At 36.0% G+C, this 18,277-nt stretch overlaps 1 protein-coding gene across 5 annotated transcripts in view; it reads left to right on the top strand.

Moving 5' to 3' along the window:
* DGKB (diacylglycerol kinase beta) overlaps positions 1 to 18,277 on the top strand; it is a 389,721-nt gene that overhangs the window by 308,041 nt on the left and 63,403 nt on the right. For all 5 annotated transcript variants that reach the window (XM_030944039.1, XM_030944040.1, XM_030944041.1 and 2 more), the window contains 2 exons: positions 504 to 594; positions 6,197 to 6,392. In XM_030944039.1, the coding sequence (XP_030799899.1) occupies positions 504 to 594; positions 6,197 to 6,392 (287 nt within the window). The remainder of the gene's footprint in view (positions 1 to 503; positions 595 to 6,196; positions 6,393 to 18,277) is intronic.

Here is an 18,277-nt window from a genome sequence, read left to right as displayed (position 1 = left end):
GTGTTTCGTCTGTCATCATCTACAATAGGCATTTGCCTTTACTTTTAACTAGCTTCAGGCAAGCTACATTTTTTCTTGGCTCTTGTTCATGATGGGATTGCCCTGCTTGCACATTCTACTACTCTGCAGGATAAAGATGTTAACTGGGAATCAGAAATCATATAGTAGGTGTAAGACATGAGATAAAATCGATACATTTTTCTGAGGCATGTCACTGGTTAAGTGACAGAAAATATTCTGATAGTCACTGAAAAAGAAAAGTCAAAGGTACATTTGAACCTGTCAGTTCAACATATTCCTGTTATCCCTTTAGGGGATATCATACAACTTGACACCAACATTTAAGCTTTGAAAATTATGAGCTCATCTATTTCAAATGGGATGTCACATGTTCCCAAGCCTTTGCCATTACTTATAGTGGAAGACAGGATGATCACTTTTGTCACATATTGATAGTGAATAAGATATTTCTTTTTTTCTTTTCTTTTTTTTTCTTGTTTCAGAATGAAGAACAAATTTTGGTATTTTGAATTTGGCACTTCGGAAACTTTCTCAGCCACCTGTAAGAAGCTGCATGAATCTGTAGAAATAGAAGTAAGAAACTAATTGTTGCCTTTATCCTTGAAATGTCACTAGTTTGGCTGAAATGCAGGGAGCAAGGGCGCAGAGTGCCTGAATCCAACAAGGCAAAGCAGTGCACATCCTTTCGACCCTATATTCCAAAATATTATTTTTATCATGTCTATTTGTAGTGTAGCCCTGCACACTGGAACAAAGTTCAGTTTGATGATTAGTGAAGTCTTAATACAGTAGACAAGGTTAAGAGGTGAAGTATAACATTAGAAATCAATAGGGAGTGTGGCTAGGTCAGGTGGAAAAATGAAAGACTGTTGGAGGGAGTGAGAGCTGCTGCAGGATTAAAATAAAAAAAAATAATCTTATTATTTCTGGGTCCCAAGGTTTTATAACCTTTAAAACTCAATTCCCTAAAATTGTACGTACTTTCCTGAATAAAGGTTAAAGAATATATATATTTTTTGAATTATTCCCCTTCATTAAATAGCTTTTCTCTCTGCACAAGGGGTCATCTTTCCATTATACATTGAACATTAACTAAAAAGACACAAGATACTTACAGACAAAATGAGAATTTAAAATAATGTGCCACTGCCACTTTGATGGCTGCTAGAATAAGTGGCTGAATTACATAAACTGTTTGGGCATCTGATGTTTATGAATAAGTACATGAAAAATGAGAAATGAATGAAGATAAAAACTTGAGAATTTAGGTTAAATAATGAAATCATTTCTCAAGAGGATCATGGTGCTTTTCCTTTCCGGTAGTAATGAGAAACTTGTCATGTGTCAATGGAGTGTTTGTATAGTAGCATGAGGCACTCAGAGAGGTTTGGTGGGAGCTATGAGAGTCCAGTCAAAGCCTCCTGAAGGGTGAATTCTGAAATGATCTGAAGGAACCATGTACCTGATAGCAGAACAGTAGCAGAGAATACTGAGACTGAAACTGTAAGACCAGCAGTGCCACACTTGCCTGTTATGCTGTTATATTTCTCTTTGAAGTGAAAACCTGCTCCTCACATGTTAGATTAAAATGTAATAAAAATAAAACAAAACTCCACCGAAAGCCTTAAGAAAAAAAAACTTAACAAAAAAATCACCCTTGCTTCCCAAGAGAGTGCTTCAGACACATGAGTTTAAGGAAATGTAGCATGAAAAATATTTTCTTAGTTATTGGAAAAAATGCTTACTTGGTTTGATTAGATTTGAATAAACTGCAAGTTAAATGTACCTTTTGATTAAATACAAATTGAAAAGCAGGCTTTCCCAATAAAATACTGATATCTAGAGAAAGTCATAGGTATCCTGATACATATTAAGATGTGAACTTTATTATTTTAACCATTCAAAGAATGATTAAATGTTAACATCACAAAGCAAACAAGTAGGTATACAAGTTTGTGGTGCTGCTGCTATCAGTTGTGTAATTATTACGTATTCATGTCAATAACTATTATTACCAAAAAAGTGTTACATTGCCAGTATATGAGGAGGCACTTTTGTTAATACTCACTTCATCTATCCTAGTCATTACCATTAGTCATACAATTAGAAACAAAAAGCATAGTTTCCAAGGTTTACAAGAACTATTAGGAGGTGGTTATTTGTGTATTTATTTACAATGAGTAAATTACAATGCTTGCCAGTATGCTTGTATCTAATGTTTCTTGTTTGAATATTATCAGCATTTTAGTCTGATTTTTAACCTGATGCCCCTTGGGGATGTCACTGTAAATGGGAGGTTGGTTGAGGAGACCACATTTCTTGCCACATAAAATGCACAAAGAATGTGCTTGCTCTACAGCCAAATTTTGAATGAACAAAGCCTGAGTAGATTAAGGATCTGTATCTCTGAGCTGTTAGACAGTGATCAGATGTTCCCTGGGCAAATATTTGTTTAGCCTTGTATTTGATTTCTAACCTAATTAAGCTTGGTTTTTCTGACATACATTCTTGACTCATGTTCTGTATATTTTCTTCTGTGTGAGATGCAGAACAAAGTTGGACACCATTCTTATGCAGAATAAGATGTATTTTTGTTTTCAAAATCGGATGTAAGAAGTTGAGGAGAGGTTCTAAAGGGAAAGAAACCAAAATGAAACAAACAAACAAACAAACAAACACTAGGACAAAATTAAGTATTTATTTTCAATAATAATGTGTCAGTAAACAAGGCTGAAGATTCTACAATTTAGAGAACTTGCAGTTTATTTCCGCTTCAGAAAAAGAAAGAAAGATATGTGAAAGATATTTAATGAGAGTAGGTAAGTAGAAGTGTAATGGTGTAAGGACAAGTGGCATGGACCATACCTGCAATGCTGTAAAAGCATGGTGGGAGCAGTGTAAGCCTTCTGTACCACCTGGTGTTGATGGGTAATAGAAAGGAGTTTAAGACATTCCTGTACACTTACGTGATATTGCCCTTGTTTTCACAGCAAAGCCTTAATATGAGTTCTTTTCAGGCATAGACATGTATTTTCTCAAAAGAAAGATGATCTGAAAATAATTTATATGATAAACAAGGTATAAACAATAATACCCAAGAAGTGAATAAGGCCAGAAAAGAAGGCAAAAAACAGTTAGAAGAACTAGTGTTTCTTTTTTGTCTAGATAGGCATACTCCACATTTTAAAAGTATGCTTTTGTTTTTAACAGCATCATTACATATTTGAAATAAAAAGAAAAAAGAAAAGGAGCAGAACACGTGTGTTTTGTTTTTGTAGTATATGAATGTGTTAGAACTATGCAGAGCTACCTGTAGGGCAAACTTTTTGTCTGTGTATGAACAAAAGAAATGCTTCTTTCCTAATTCAGAAAGTTGCTCATCACTGGGGGACTCTGAGGCCTCCTCACATAATTGTCTTAGTGTACTACCTGCTGTGCTCAATATTGAGTGAAAATGGAAGCTAGACCCCGCACCATCCTATTTCACAATTCTTCTTTTATTTAAATAATTCCAGTCAGTTTGGGGGACGCCAGACCTTTATAAATTAACAGCAGGGAAATACCAAAGGTGTCAGATTGCATATTTATCATCTTTCTCGTGTAATACTTAAATATGTATTAAGAAGTGACTGACATAAATTAGGCAGATTTCAGAAGCCACAGGCCGTGGCTTGTAGAGGACCCCCTTCTGCTTGACATTTCATCCTTGTCAAAGATCAAATTATTTTAATTTAGGCTGCAAATTATAAGAAATGAAGACTTCTTTGTGGGAATTCCCTGTGGTAATCTGACTTTTGTTGTTACTGCTGCTTGTCAGTGTGCAAAAGATATAATATGCATGCAAATAAGGTTAAAAAATATGTACTATCTAATTATCCAGCCAGTACATTCCACTTGAAGACAGTGGGAGGCCTGACACACAGTATGTGTTTGATTCATTGAGGCCTGCAGGGTATTTACACAAGATTACTTTTAATTATGAAATTAATATCTGTTTATCTAGAATGTATAGCAGTAAGTGAGCATACACATGAGCAGAATTTTTAGCAAAATAAATCATCTTAGTATTTAATACATATAAAATACTGGGGAAAACCACATATTTGCTTCCAAAAATGACAGTGAAAACCTAGGCCTTTATTCTTGCAAGAAAAATGTTATTAAAAAGTTACTCTTTGAATTATAGTAGTTGCTACAACTGCCAATTCACTTTCAGATACGCCTTTTGACTTTAAAGTTCTCCCTGTATGAATGTAATCCACAGGTTTAAAATTTGATTCTTGAAGAGCAAATATGAAATGGAAATCTTAGTGTTGAAATTGTTCTCTCTCCAGATTTATGCTCTTCTTAGAAGAATTAAGATGTGTGTGCATTATAATACAGTTCTATGATCTCAAAAAGTTTCAGAATAAACAATTATTCACAGCTATTCTTGTGTTGTACTTGGCTTTTCTTCTTCAAAGCTGTGATAAAGTTTTAGGCAGAGAGGAAGATGTGCCTGTGACCCACAGAGCAGCAAGCTGCAAGATGTCAGTGGACTACTACTGAGGCATGCTTAATTATTTTTCCCATTTTCTCCCTGATTACTGTGTGTAGGAATTGCAAAACAATACCCTTGATGAATTTGAAATGGATGACTGGATCCTCTACAAGCCTGCAGAACATTGCAGGAGTAGGATCAAATGTTTTAAAAATATGCTGCTCTACACTGTGGTCTGTATGACCTGTCAGGATATTCATATGCTCTATTTATGTTGTGAGGAATGAAGCTATTCCATCTCTAGCCAGGGTGCCAGTACATGAATCCTGGGCAACTCTGGCTGGTTCAATGAACTAATGAGTAGAACTGGGTGCTTTGCTTTCCACCTGCAGGTTCCACTGTAGTAATATGAAGTTGTGGTTTATTTTCTCCTGCGGAGGTTCTTCAGTATTTTGCTACATTTTATATGAGTTAAGAACTTCCTAATGTTGGTAGAGAGGAGGACTTAGCTTGAGTAAATTATAGCCAGTGAAGTCTAGGTGTATTAAGCTAGGTTCATCTCATCCAGTGTATCTCAGGTGAACTGTATTTGCAAATGTCAGGGTTCATCCACCTGAGAAAATGCTGCAGTTTAATGCTGGGCAGGCTGTTATGTTAAGATCCCTGAGCCATTCTCCAAAAGTGAAAAATATGGTCCCTTTATAATTGGAAGCCAGATTTAGCATAGAAATGTACTTGTATAAAATGTCTTAAAGTCCACACTTGTGTCACTTAGTGTGTATTTCTTTGCTATGAGAAGCATGAGAAATATGCACTAGCGACACAAGATGGGTATAATTCCATCACTGAAGGGAGTATCCCATAGACTGAGGTTACTTCTGTGTGTCCAGTAAGTCTTGGAAAGGTTTTAGATCACTGATGCCTCTTCTTTAGCTCCACATCCTATGTTTTCCCTTAGCAGTGATGCATATTTTAGAGAACTGGTTGGTGAAGGTTCTGGGGTAAGGATTGCTGCAGCTGCATCAGGAATTGTTGTACCCATTTCTACTAATTTTGGTTATTGCTAGGAGCCACTAGTCAGCCATAGCCCTATGCAGATATGCTTGTTGTGCCTTTGGATTGAAATGAATACCTGTGTGGTGTTCTGTGCTCCTGGGGCTTGCTTAGACCCTTTTGCATAAGTCTGTGTATTCTCTGCCTGCAGGGACTTTGTATTCCATCTGTTGGGGAAGGGACTCAGTTGCAAGAATTATAAGTATCACTGCAAAATCATAAGACAGAAAATTTAAGTGGAAAAGGCAACAAAAATTTCAGTTATTGATAAAGAAATCTAGGTAGTATAAATGTTTTTCTGCTAATATCTGTAGTGAAGCTAGAAATATATTTCACTTGGGTCAGTGAATAGGATTATCAGCTAACAGGATAGTACCAAATAGTCCCACAGCTAGACAGTCAAAAGCTGAATAGCAATCTTATCTTACCTTCTCATTAATGATCTGTTCTTATCTCATACCTCCTTTTCAGATACAAGTATATCTCTTAGGTGTAAACATTGAATAAACTATTAGCAGTGTTAAGAATGATAAATTGCTGGAGAAAAATATCTGAGAAAAAGAGCATTCAGATCTTTCTTTCTTTCTTACTGCTTTCTCTCTTTTTTCTTTATTCCTATTTTTTCCCTTCCTTTCTAATCAGTGTGATGGAATTCAGCTGGACTTAATCAATATCTCTCTGGAAGGAATTGCCATTCTAAACATCCCAAGCATGCATGGTGGATCGAATCTTTGGGGAGAGACAAAGAAAAGACGAAGCCACCGTCGGACAGAAAAGAAGAGGTCAGATAAAAGAACCACCGTTATAGATGCCAAGGAATTGAAGTTTGTGTGCCAAGGTAAGCTTACAGATTGATATAGGCTATCTGGCTACATAATGTCAACTTGGTTATATAATTGACCTTGTCAAGGAAAAGGACAGACAGTTCTTAGATATTTCCTTTCCTCTGCATTTTGCTTTTCTGGTGGGAAGCACTGCCAGAAGGGCACAAACAAAGATGTACTGCCAGTTTCAGTCTCTATACTTGCAAACCTGCCTCAGATGCTACCTGTTAAGCAGACTAATCACACCATGTGGCCCTGTTGGCTACTGGGACATTCAGTCTAGAAGTGGTTGGAGATTTTGGAGTTGGAAGGTGCTTCCCAAGCCTTTATAATGTTTCTTTATGTCAGTTAGGACACTGACATTAGGTTACCTGGGGATAGTTGTGCCCTGATTCTAGCAAGCTTTGGCCAGAGGCGAGGGAAATCACTTCGGAGTAAAAAGAGCAAGCTATCTATAAATTTTATGTTACTGTTTTGTAATGCTGTATGAATCCTTGAATACATATGCTGTAGTTGGCTTGCACAGGCATGATCATTTTTTTCAGGGTTCGTATACTTTCCTGGTGATTAGATGCACTTACTCAATATATTTTATTATTAAACATAACTCTTGACAAAACCAATAATAAATAACAATTGCTGTTCTTCTCTGAGAATCTGAATACTGTGCATTGTAACACTTGACTGCACGTCAGAAGCCTGAGTGATTATAAGCCATCATTCTCTTCACACCAAAGGAATGAACATTTTGGGTTTTGTTTGTTTGTTTTCTCTATTTATCCTACAAAAAGGATTATCTTTTGCTTCAGAGTAGCTTCTTGCTTCTCCTCATTATTCAGACTTTATAAAGATCAGGATTTAACTGTCTTATTCTGTTGGGATCCTTTTCCTAGTTTTGAATATCCTATTTTTACATTTCATCAGCAGTAATTTTTAAGTCACTAGTTATAACATTGTTCATTATTATGCATTTTAATTTTAATTCAGCTAAATTATCTGGATGACAAAAGTTTAGGAATAGAGTACTTTTTTATGGCTTAGAGACTGCAATAAGTACTAGCATTCAATTTCTGTGAGCTCTAGCAATTTTACTTATGCTCTCAGTATCTCTGTGTGACTTAGCCCTACACTCTGTCAGCCAAAGTTTCACCAGGCACTAAGCTTCTGCCTAGTGTGCTGCAATTCTGTTATGCCCTGATGTTCAAGAGATGGAGGCCGCTGGGTAAAGGGCTCACCAAATTTTTTCCTTTTGTTTTTCTCCTGAACACAGGGAGACAGGACATTTATCCTCTTGATAGTAGTGAAGCAGACATTATCACTTCTTTAATGATTGAAATTATGTGCATCTTTGATACATATTTAACAGTGATTTCAATCTACTGACTATAATTGATGTATTGAAAGGGCATTGCAACACTCAATTTCCATTTTCCCGGACAGGATAAAATAAAATTGCAATAAAAATATTAAAGACTGAACAGAATTTCCCATGTTATCTGTTGAAGTGTTCATAATGCAGACATTAAGCACCTTACATTAGAAAAACTGTTCTCATTATTTAGCTTCTAATCACTTTGTATGCACTGTGGATGGAAGTAGCTTTATCCAAAGGCAGTTTTAAAGCAGAGGTTGACTTCTCAATATCCAAAACTAGATCACCTCTCACATCACTGAGTACTATGAGATAGTATTATTGTTTGCATCTTCACTAGCATTGCAGTGCTGAGCAGGAATACCCTTCTTGGATTTCAGAGTGGTCCATATTTACTTTGTTCCAGTTTGCAACACTGAGTGGTCTTTAGCATGCAAAGTGGATTCCTTTTAAAGGTGTGAGGTGTGTGGGGATGGGAGCTACATGCTCTACTGCAAGTGCGTGTTTAGTCCATGAAACCAGGTTAAAACAACTCAAAGTAAAACTCAAAAATGAAGGTAGTGAAGACTGAAAAATGAAGGTGAACATTTCAGAACCAACTGATTAACTTAATGGGCCCACTCCTATCTTATACTGCAAAGAACAGTCACTAGCTAAGATAGATTCTTAGGCTGAATGTGCTTCTTCAACTCAGAATTCAAGTTTATTGCTGAATAATGGAATTCAATCAATTTTATGTCTACGCTTCTCAAATAGTTTTGATAAATCTGAATCTACTCACTGGGGAAATAACTGACTCTCACTTGAAAACGTTATGATTTTTTCACTAGCTGATTATTTTCTTAGGCACTGTGTATTTTTGGCACATTGTACTCTTTAGTTTGAAGAAAACATTTTGCAAGCTATTAATACCTGGTGCATAGATAGGTATTACTGTGTTGAGAACCATGATAAATACATACCTGCTTGTTAACTTCTGTTTATTAACTTATTCTGAATAAACATCCTTGTAGTTATTTTTATGTCCAAATAAAGCATCTAATCACTTGACAACTAAGCACTGCACTTCCTAGGAGAGAGCAATCAATCCTCATGTTTTCCTATGGATACCTATATATGTGTGTGTATAAATATATATATATATATATATAAAATAGATTTTGGTGTTGAATTTTATTTGGTTTTTTTACATCTAATTTTTTATGGGACTTCTGAATAGGATGCACATTTACTTTTAGACTTTTTCAATTGCAGTACAACTGTGGGGTTTTCAGCTGTGTATCAATCTGTATTCTTGTCTCTGCTTTTCTCATTTTATAATTTGAACATAAATACATGAATTGAAGGTTAGGACTCTGAGCCCTTAGCTAGGGTACTTGCATGGATGATTGGAAGCTGTCTCCTCACTCAGGGTAGTTTGTTGCCCCTGAGCACGTTGAGCAGTCCCAAGGAGAACTTCTCAAACTGCCCAAGAAGCCTCTATGAGGTCCTGCTGCTGTCTTCCCACACTCTTGTGTGCAAGCCATGTACATGCAGCATGATCATCACTGCAGGAAAAAGGGTCAAATTTCTGCCAAATCTTTTTTCTTTCTTAGGTATCTGCACAATGCAGGGAAGGTATATTTCTCTGAGCCCACTCCCCTCTTCCTTTTCTTTCCTGTTTAGCGTTGCCACCTGTTGATGTAAAAAGGTTTGTGTTTTCTTTGCCCTTCCCATTATCCTCCTCTGCACACACAATAGCCAGACCACAATTTGCACTTTAAGTAATCAAATGGGTGTCTGCTTAGAAAATAATCTGATTATGTGAATGTTGTCTGAAAAACAATGTATTGAAATTGAGTGGTTTAAAATGTACACTACTTAAAAACATTCCCTGCTTATCTTATTAGGGGTTTGTGCATGTATGCTAAAGAAAAACATTCAGCAGTCATAGCATATGTGTGCCTGTGTATTGCATTTCTGTCTAACTAGTAACATTTTAATACAAAACATGTATGAAAATGTATTTGTCTGATTAGCTTATTACTAATTGGAAAAAACCAAACATATTTAGCTGTAGTATACTAAGTACTATCATAATCCTTGTTAGTGCAAAAAGTACTACAGATTTAATTTCAGCTTCTGTGCAGAAGTAGAGAGGGTCTTTCATCACATTTTATTAGGGTAAAACTCATGTGGGTTTTATGATTTAATATAATTTTAATTTCTAATTTATCAGTACAATTTCTATTGTAAAAAGTTAATGCATTTGGAAAAAATATAACTACAGGTATATGTGACAGTTTGTGAAAGTAGATGACTTAGTGTTTTGACACACTTGCAATGTTTCCAATTGTTGTTTTATTTAAAATCTTTTAGTATATACATATCTATGATACATCTATCCACAGGCCATTTCCAGATTTTAGATGTTACTGTGAACAGCCCATTATTTAAATAGGACTTCTTTTTGGATATTCACAGATACTGATAAATGCCAAAAGTCAGTAGTTTGAAAAGATTAACATATTGCATAGAAACAAAACTATGAGTTGAGAAACATAAATGCAAATAAGTGCACTTGTTGGTTGCACATTGCATCTAAAACAAGTTAAATTATAACAACATGTCTTGCATGAAAAATATATACCCCTTATGTCAACTCTTAAACAGTTTTCTTCCTCACAGAAATTTTAAATAAAATTTTAAAACCTTTTGTGACAAAAAGAAGGTTTGGGGTTTTTTTAAATCTTTCCAGTAAACTTTTTGTTAAATGAAGTTTCCCTTGGGGTGGAAGTTGTTATGCTTTGATTTCATTGTTGAAGTTCAGTTAGAGCCCTATTCTGAAATGGGATCTCTTTTACTTTCTTCACATTTAATGGCAGAAATATATGTAACTTGTTTTTGCACGAGTGGTTCCACTCACCTCAGTGGACTCATGCTTGAAGACAATACATATTATGAAACCTTTAGACTATAAATATTTCAGTGACGTACTTTTTCATATTTATTTTGTACATCGCCAGGCCCTGATACTTAACCAAGTCCTTACCAAGTTGATCTGTGCACCTTGTTAAGAGTTACAGGGAGCTGTCACTCCATAGACTATTAGATGAATTCAAGACAATGTGCATTCATATCACAGCACCTAGGCATAAACCAAGCTTACCAATATGATTCAATAACACTGTGTGGAAATCTCTTTTAATAACTGCATTATGACTTTCTGAATGGAAGTGCAGAAGCTTTGGAAATGGAATAATGTGTATGCAGGCACTTCACTGCAGTTAAAAGCAGTTCAAGACATGCAGAGACTGTGAAGGCCTTAAAACACTTCAAAATATCCATAAATATTAAGAGAATAGAAAATGCCTTTCTTATTAGGTGTCAAATTCCACTCTACAGGGAGAGAGCAGCTTCCCTATAGATAGGGGATTCCTGACATGCTCCCTAAACAGCTTATAACTTTGTGAGCTAGCTGTCTAATTTAATTTATGGAGGTCTTTCATTACCTGTACTCTGGCTAGGTGACCTTTCCTTATTGAAAAAGTTGAAGCTGTATACTATATACAAAATCTGTGTAATATATACACTAAATATACACAGTGTGTATTCATTATTGGTAGACATTTGGTTATTTTTGACGTGGTAAGGCATGCATAATGAACTCTCTATAATAATATTTTTATTAAATGTTATTGACGATGTCATGGCTACATAAGGTAATAGCTCTTACTTTGTATAGACAGCTTTTTACAACATAGCCATTAGCACCTTACCACAGAGAAAAAAAAGCTAATTAGAGCTATTTCATAGCTAGTCTGTGTTAAGATATTAAACTTTAAACATTAGCCTAAGCATTAGAAAAAAATTATAAATTTATTCAAACAGTATTTCTTTTTCTTGTCCATGCATGTTCCACATCTGTTCTGAAACTTAACTAAAGGGAACATATTTCTGTGTCAAATTTTTTGTTTCTATTTTGGGAGTGTGTGTTGTTTACAGTAAGTGAAATAATTGTGGGGGCTATTAAAGTTAGTGTGGCATTGACATCAGTGTCTAAAAAATCAACCCTATAGCCAATAGATAGTCACCTCAGGAAAAGAGTGTTTGTCCTGCATTCAAGTAAGTATCTAAGGTAGGCAGAATAAAATGCTCACTGGAGGTGACTCTCTTTCCAGTTAAGTAGGAACCTAAGGAATAGGTTGGGTTGGACACCTTCCTTCCTGCCAACTAGATGGTGAGATGAATTTCTGTATGTTCTGCTTGTGGTGACAGTTCATCAAATACTTGAACTGTGATGTGTTACCACTAAGAAGTAGCATCTTGCCTCTGGAGGCAGTGCTTTGGGGAGGAGATGGGGGGACGGGGAGGAGGGAGGAAAAGAGAGAAGGAAAAAAAGTTAAAAACCAAAGGATGTAAGATACAAACATCACAGTTTTCCCGTAGTAACAAATTTATTTATGGTAGACCTGTAATTTTCCTAACTCAAAACTTGGATTTTGGCTGACTGAGGGAAGTGTTGGTATTCAAATTTTTTTGTTTCATATTAGCTAATATGAAGATTGCGTGACCTTGGCTTCTTATTTTTCTTCATGCTCTGGAATGACATATTTACTGGAATGACATATTCAGATATCAAAAAGGGCTAAATGGCATTTTGTTCTAACTGTTCAGTTAAATTGTGCATAGCACCATTAGTTTGTAAGATCTCTGTTCAAACATCTACCATGCTGTTAAAGATAGTGCAGTTTTCCTAATATGAAAATATGGGCTGGAATGTCATTATTTATTATGCTATTGAATGGAATGTGGGCTGGAATGTCATGATTTTATTATGCTATTGAAAAGGCCTTTTCCTGTTTTCTCTTCCAACGCCACTAACCCCTATGCCCCCACCTCCAGCATTAAAGTTTTGGGGGGCCATTATGTTTCTCTCTCTTCTGTTTAAGAGGCTGTGTTCTGTCCAAGCTTTACTCATACAAGTGGTTCCATCAGTGTGCAGGATGGAGCCCATAATTCATAACACCATTTTAATCTTTCAGAAATATACATACAATGCCTTTTGGCTCTGAAATACTGAGTTTATTGTTATTAGAAATTAATAGGACCTTAAAAAATAGCTTGATAGTCTGATTTGGTTTTATATTTATCAAGCATGTATATATGTTTCTGTGCAATATAGATCATAGTAGAAAAACAATTTCCTTTTATTTACAAGGCAGTTGAGATTGTCATTGTATTATACTTTTTGGCGCACAGAATGTTCATTTTCTTTCAAACGTTATTCATTGAAAGAGGATAATTATGGTGTATTTCACAGTCTGCCAGAAGGAAAATGTATCTTTGAAAAGTTTCATTTCCCTTAAGTTGCTCATTTTCTATAGGAAGACAGAGCTATTAAGTAACATACCCATGACAAAGATTGATTAAAATGGCATAAAGGACTATCTTATCTCTAAGTACAGGGCTTTACATGTATAACTCCTATGACATTAAATGCAGTAGGTGAAATTAGCTATTGTAAAAAAAAAATCATAGTAAATTGGTTCCTACAGAGAAAAAGGTGAGGGTGGGAGGGATGGCATGTTAAGTAGCAACAAGAAGTAGGAAGTTACTTATTGTTTCAGGATACACCTATAATGTGGCATCCAAATAATCACGCCAAGTTCTCTGCTATCAGCATTACTACATTATTGTGCTGGGGCACACTTCAGCTGCTAGAGGGGAAACATCACTTGCTGATGTGCATTCACATACTGGGCTAGCTGCTTAGAGCAGCTCAGGCTCCTCTGCAGCATTCAAGGTGAATTTGGCCCAGGTCTGGCTGACCTGGAATGAGTGATGTGCCCTAATATGCACCTTGTGCAGGGCCTGTGGCACAGGTGTCTGCAGAAGGCTCAGGTGACCTGTTCCACAGTATTCCCAGTGCTTAACTTGGCTTTGCTGGGAGCCCTTCCTAAGCCTTGCACCTCATTAACCTGGGTAAATGAACACTTACCTGTATGACAGCCATCAGTTAAGACATAAATGATAAGGGGCATGAATGCAATATCCAGATATTTTGTTGGAGTTTTTTCCCTTATCTGTTGCAGACTTAGTAATACATACCATTTCTTCTTTTAGCAAAACCTGATCAGCTTACCCAGGCTTTTTTCCTTTTTATAGTTGTTTTTCCATTTCTAATACTGAAGGCAGTGGTTATCCTGCTATTTATCTCTGGAAAGACTTGGCTGTCATTTGAAAATACACCTTGCAGGATGTGAAGCTCTGTAACTATCTCATTTGTAGGTGGCAGGAGAAGTATAAGTTTGCTTTTCCTGAACTCTTTCTTGGAGCCTTTCCTCCATGTTGATCTTGCTCTGACTATACTTTTGCTACCATGTTTCAACCAACCTGTCCAGCTTAGTGGCATAACAGCAGATATAGCAGATGAGTAGTTGTTATTTAAAAGTACCATGTCGTGCCTCAAATATAGATATTTGTATAAGAGCATTTGCACAAGGCGTAACTACTTTTGCTCCTTTTGAGTGTAATTCCACTGAAATGACCGGATTTATGTGAATGAAAATAAAGCACCATAGCTTAGGGCAGAATTTCACCTTTTTTGTGTATTAGAATAAGGCTGGAAATAATTAGCAAGTCTCAGATTAAAGCTACAACTACTAATATGACTGCATGTGTAGGTATTTTTAAAAAAGATAGGTTTAAATGACCCTTTGAGGTTTGTATAGTGTAAATATGTGCCTTTTTCTCAAATTCACCAAGAATTTCATAGAAGCAAGTGAATGAATGTCTTAAAATCCTCACTGAATCTATCTTCTACATTTTATATTGATTTAGGTACATGTACTCTTTTTTTAATTCTCATTCTTATTAGGGCTTAATTTTTATTTTCTCATGCTGTGTACTGGCATGAATAACAATTATTGCAGAAGTGAAATGGAACAGAAAGTAGCCCCATCTTAGTTATAAAATAACCATATCCTATTACGATACTATGATACAGAGTTTTTCTTTAATTAACAAAGTGAAAACATCTGTTACTACCTCAACATATGAGTTTCATATCAGTTTTAAAATTCATGTGTTTCTCTGCTTCTGACATTTTTCAGGTATAAATTATTTGTAAATGTTAGTTTTCTTCTGAAAGCTTACAAAAAGTCAGCAATTAACCAACTACAACAGGTGTTTCCTTTCTTGGAGGAAGGAATGCATATGATTATTGTAATTGAGATTCCTGTGTGAGTGAAGGAATTGGCCTGTTATTAGAAAACATTGCAAGCACATGGAAAATGTTTAAAATTAAGTAGAAAAGTTCCATGAATTTAAAACTGACACAGGCTTAACCCCTTCAGGCTCTCTTTACATGTGATTGATACTTGCATAGTTGCATTTATGCCTAAGATTAACATTAAGAAATTTTTATGCCAAAGATCTGGTTTTATGTTGTGACCTTCGTATGAAAGGCTTCAATAACCATTTTGCAGTATTCAATTTGTATAATGGCAGACAAGCATTCCCTAGGAATACTGATAGCATATTACTCAGATTGTTTGCTCATTTAACCCTGCCCCAGGTGCCGGAATCTTTAGATTAAAGATACAGAAATAAAAATAGAATAGCCTAGCAGATCGTTTTTGGCTGCTGTAACACATAATCATATCCTCTGATCCATTCTAGTTTTCTATTACTTGTTAATAGAAAATTTCAAGTTCCTTGAGTGTCTGCAAAAGGTGTCAGATTGACAGCAATTTAATTTTGAGTAACAACAGGAGAGACAGCTTCAGTTAATGCACACATTAGTATTACTGATAAAAATATATCTAAAATATTCTAAAAATATTGATGATATTAAGAACCTGCTAAGATCTCAGATTGTGTGTATATACATTTGCATTACTTACTGGAGGTAGAAGTAGAATTTACAGGAGGAAATTAGTGTTTAGAGTGTAATAAGACAGAAATGTGAGATTCAGTTTGTTATATTAAAAAGACTGAATTTTTTCTCTTAGTGGTGGGGTTTTCTCCTTCACTCTGCAAAGGCTTGTATTAACCAAAGCAGACAAATAGAAGTAGCTATAAATATATATTGGAGTCATGCAAGTATTTTACTAGTGCCTAATTACTCTGCAAGGAGATACGGCTTTGGGTGGGATTTTCCATACTTGCTGTTAAAATCAATTTAAAGCTTTCTTCTTTCTTCTTTTTCTTTCATTTGTTTTCTTGTAACTGTAGTCATCTAGCAAACATACTATTACCAGAATGCTGTACAGGAAAAGCACCAACAAAAAGAGCTGTTTGATAATGGCATTGTTTCAGTCTCATAGTGTGGAGACCAAGTGTGAATCTGGTGATTCTGTGCACTTGTGCTGACGATAGTAAAATTAGAGGAGAGGAGGTTTGGTCGCACGATGTCATCTCTGTGACCTGCTCAATTTTTTACCTGCTGCCTTTAAATCATAACCTCCCTCCTGACACTGTTGAGCATTGCTAGTGAACCACCAGGTTGTTTATAAGAACACATTGTGAAATAGTTTGTGTTGGAAAGAATGAGCTGCCCAACAAATTAATGGCATTGTGAGGTGCTGCCTGCTGGGGTGAAAATAAATTGTAAGAAAATATGGGGAGACAGATAATGGGCACTAGCCATGCTGCACAACACTTCCCAAACTGCTGCTGAGTGTGTGCCAATAGATATGGCAATAACTGTCAACAAGATTTACACTACTTTTGCATTTACACAGTGAGAGTAGAAAGGTTGAAAGAGTTCTATCATTTTATTTAAAGTTTAGCACCAACTATTTCTGGACCTACTATTTCCAGGTGACAGGGTTACAAAAACACTGCCTATCTTTCATATGTGTCAGTGGGAGGGTTTTTATTACCATCAAAAGTCCTTGAAATCTGTCATCAGAAAAATAGCAGTGAAGCAGAGGTATATACTTAATTGCAAAATCCAAGTAGGTACAAATTTCACCACTTATTGTATATGTTGTGATTTCTGATAGCACTAAATTGTGCTACCTATCTATAGCCCCAGTGGGTGGTTCCTGCAGGTAATACATTTTCTGGCTGTACTTCTTTCCCTGCTATTGAGAAGGCACAGCCTAAAGTCCCCATGTTGGCTTTGTTTTCCCCTTGGCATTGCTGTAGAAATCTGCATGAGGCTAATTGAACAATTTTAAATATCCACTGTGTGGGGCTCAGGCATTGTCCCATCATCCTCCTTGTCAGTATTCAGACACATCTTTACACTTACAATAACTTTCAATAGTTGCTAGCACTGTAGAAATCGTAAAATTATGGGCTTGAGCTGAATTTTCTTATTCTGGTTTGCACACCCTCAGTGGAACTTGTAAATACTTTCTATGTGTGTTACTGTATAAAGAAAACTCTGGACACTAGTTAAATAACTTCATCTTACCAGAAAAGCTGGCTTATGGTTTTCAGGGGATTCAGCTGCCAACCAGTAAGAAACCTGTTTTCAAAATATGGGCTAGAGCAGCGATGGATTTGTAAGGGATTACAAATGATATTTTTGCATCTTCTATGTTTTTCTTTCTTTTGTGTCTATTATAGTTAGGGAAAAAAGTGATATCCTTACAAAAACCCCAGTAATTTCAGAATCCAGTAAATAATCTGAAGCTGACCAAACCATTCCTTGTAATACTTTATATCAAGTGTATGAGCAAATTGGCAGTTAGTGATTATTATTTATTTTTTCTGTGGTAGCACCCAGAGGTCTTGGACACTAGGTGCTTTATAAACACAGATCAAATGGACATTTCCTGCTTGAAGAATCAGAGGCCCAAAGATAATTTAGGTTGGAAGAGACCTCCAAAGGTCATCTAGACCAACCCTCTCTGCTCAAAGCAGGTCTAATTGGATCAGGTTGCTGAGGGGCTTGTCTAGACCTTGCACTCTAAAATATCTAAGAATTTATGATCTAAAGTTCATTTGCTAAAATCTAAGGGCTTGGTTGCTGAATGCAAGGTTAAGAAGTACAATTTTATACTGTATATATGTGGCAGTCAGTATGTAATTAGTTTTATTTTCATCTGTCTTATTCACTCAGTCATAGGCTTAGCTGACCCTGTAGTCCTATCCTAGAGGCTCCTAGTTCAGTCTCAGAAATAAGAGTTCTCTACTGGGGACTTACTTTTTGGAAAGGGCCTCAGAATAGCCACCCATGGGCAAAATCAGCGCTGTCAAGTGAAAACACAGAGGAACTCTCACCCCTACTAGAAAAGAGTACACTGGAATTGACCCTCTCATTACTTTTTCTGATCACCATTCCCTGCCTTTTCCTCTAAAGTTTGTAAATGATCCTTTTTGGCTGCTTCAGGTGGAGTCCTAGTATGTTCATCTCTTCTTTACAGACCTGCTTAACCCCTTAATGGTCAACAAAGAGGTACATGTTAAATTGTAAGTTCGTGTTGAAAATCAAATAGAGCCAATAGTATCTTCTAGAATACTTCACTGCCCTCTTCACTGCCCTCCCCCCCCCCATTTATCTGGACTCTAGATATAGTTGTGGATGTAATT

Source organism: Camarhynchus parvulus, chromosome 2, assembly GCF_901933205.1.
Source record: "Camarhynchus parvulus chromosome 2, STF_HiC, whole genome shotgun sequence".
Lineage (NCBI taxonomy): Eukaryota > Metazoa > Chordata > Aves > Passeriformes > Thraupidae > Camarhynchus > Camarhynchus parvulus.
This window is presented reverse-complemented; position numbering and strand designations above follow the sequence as displayed.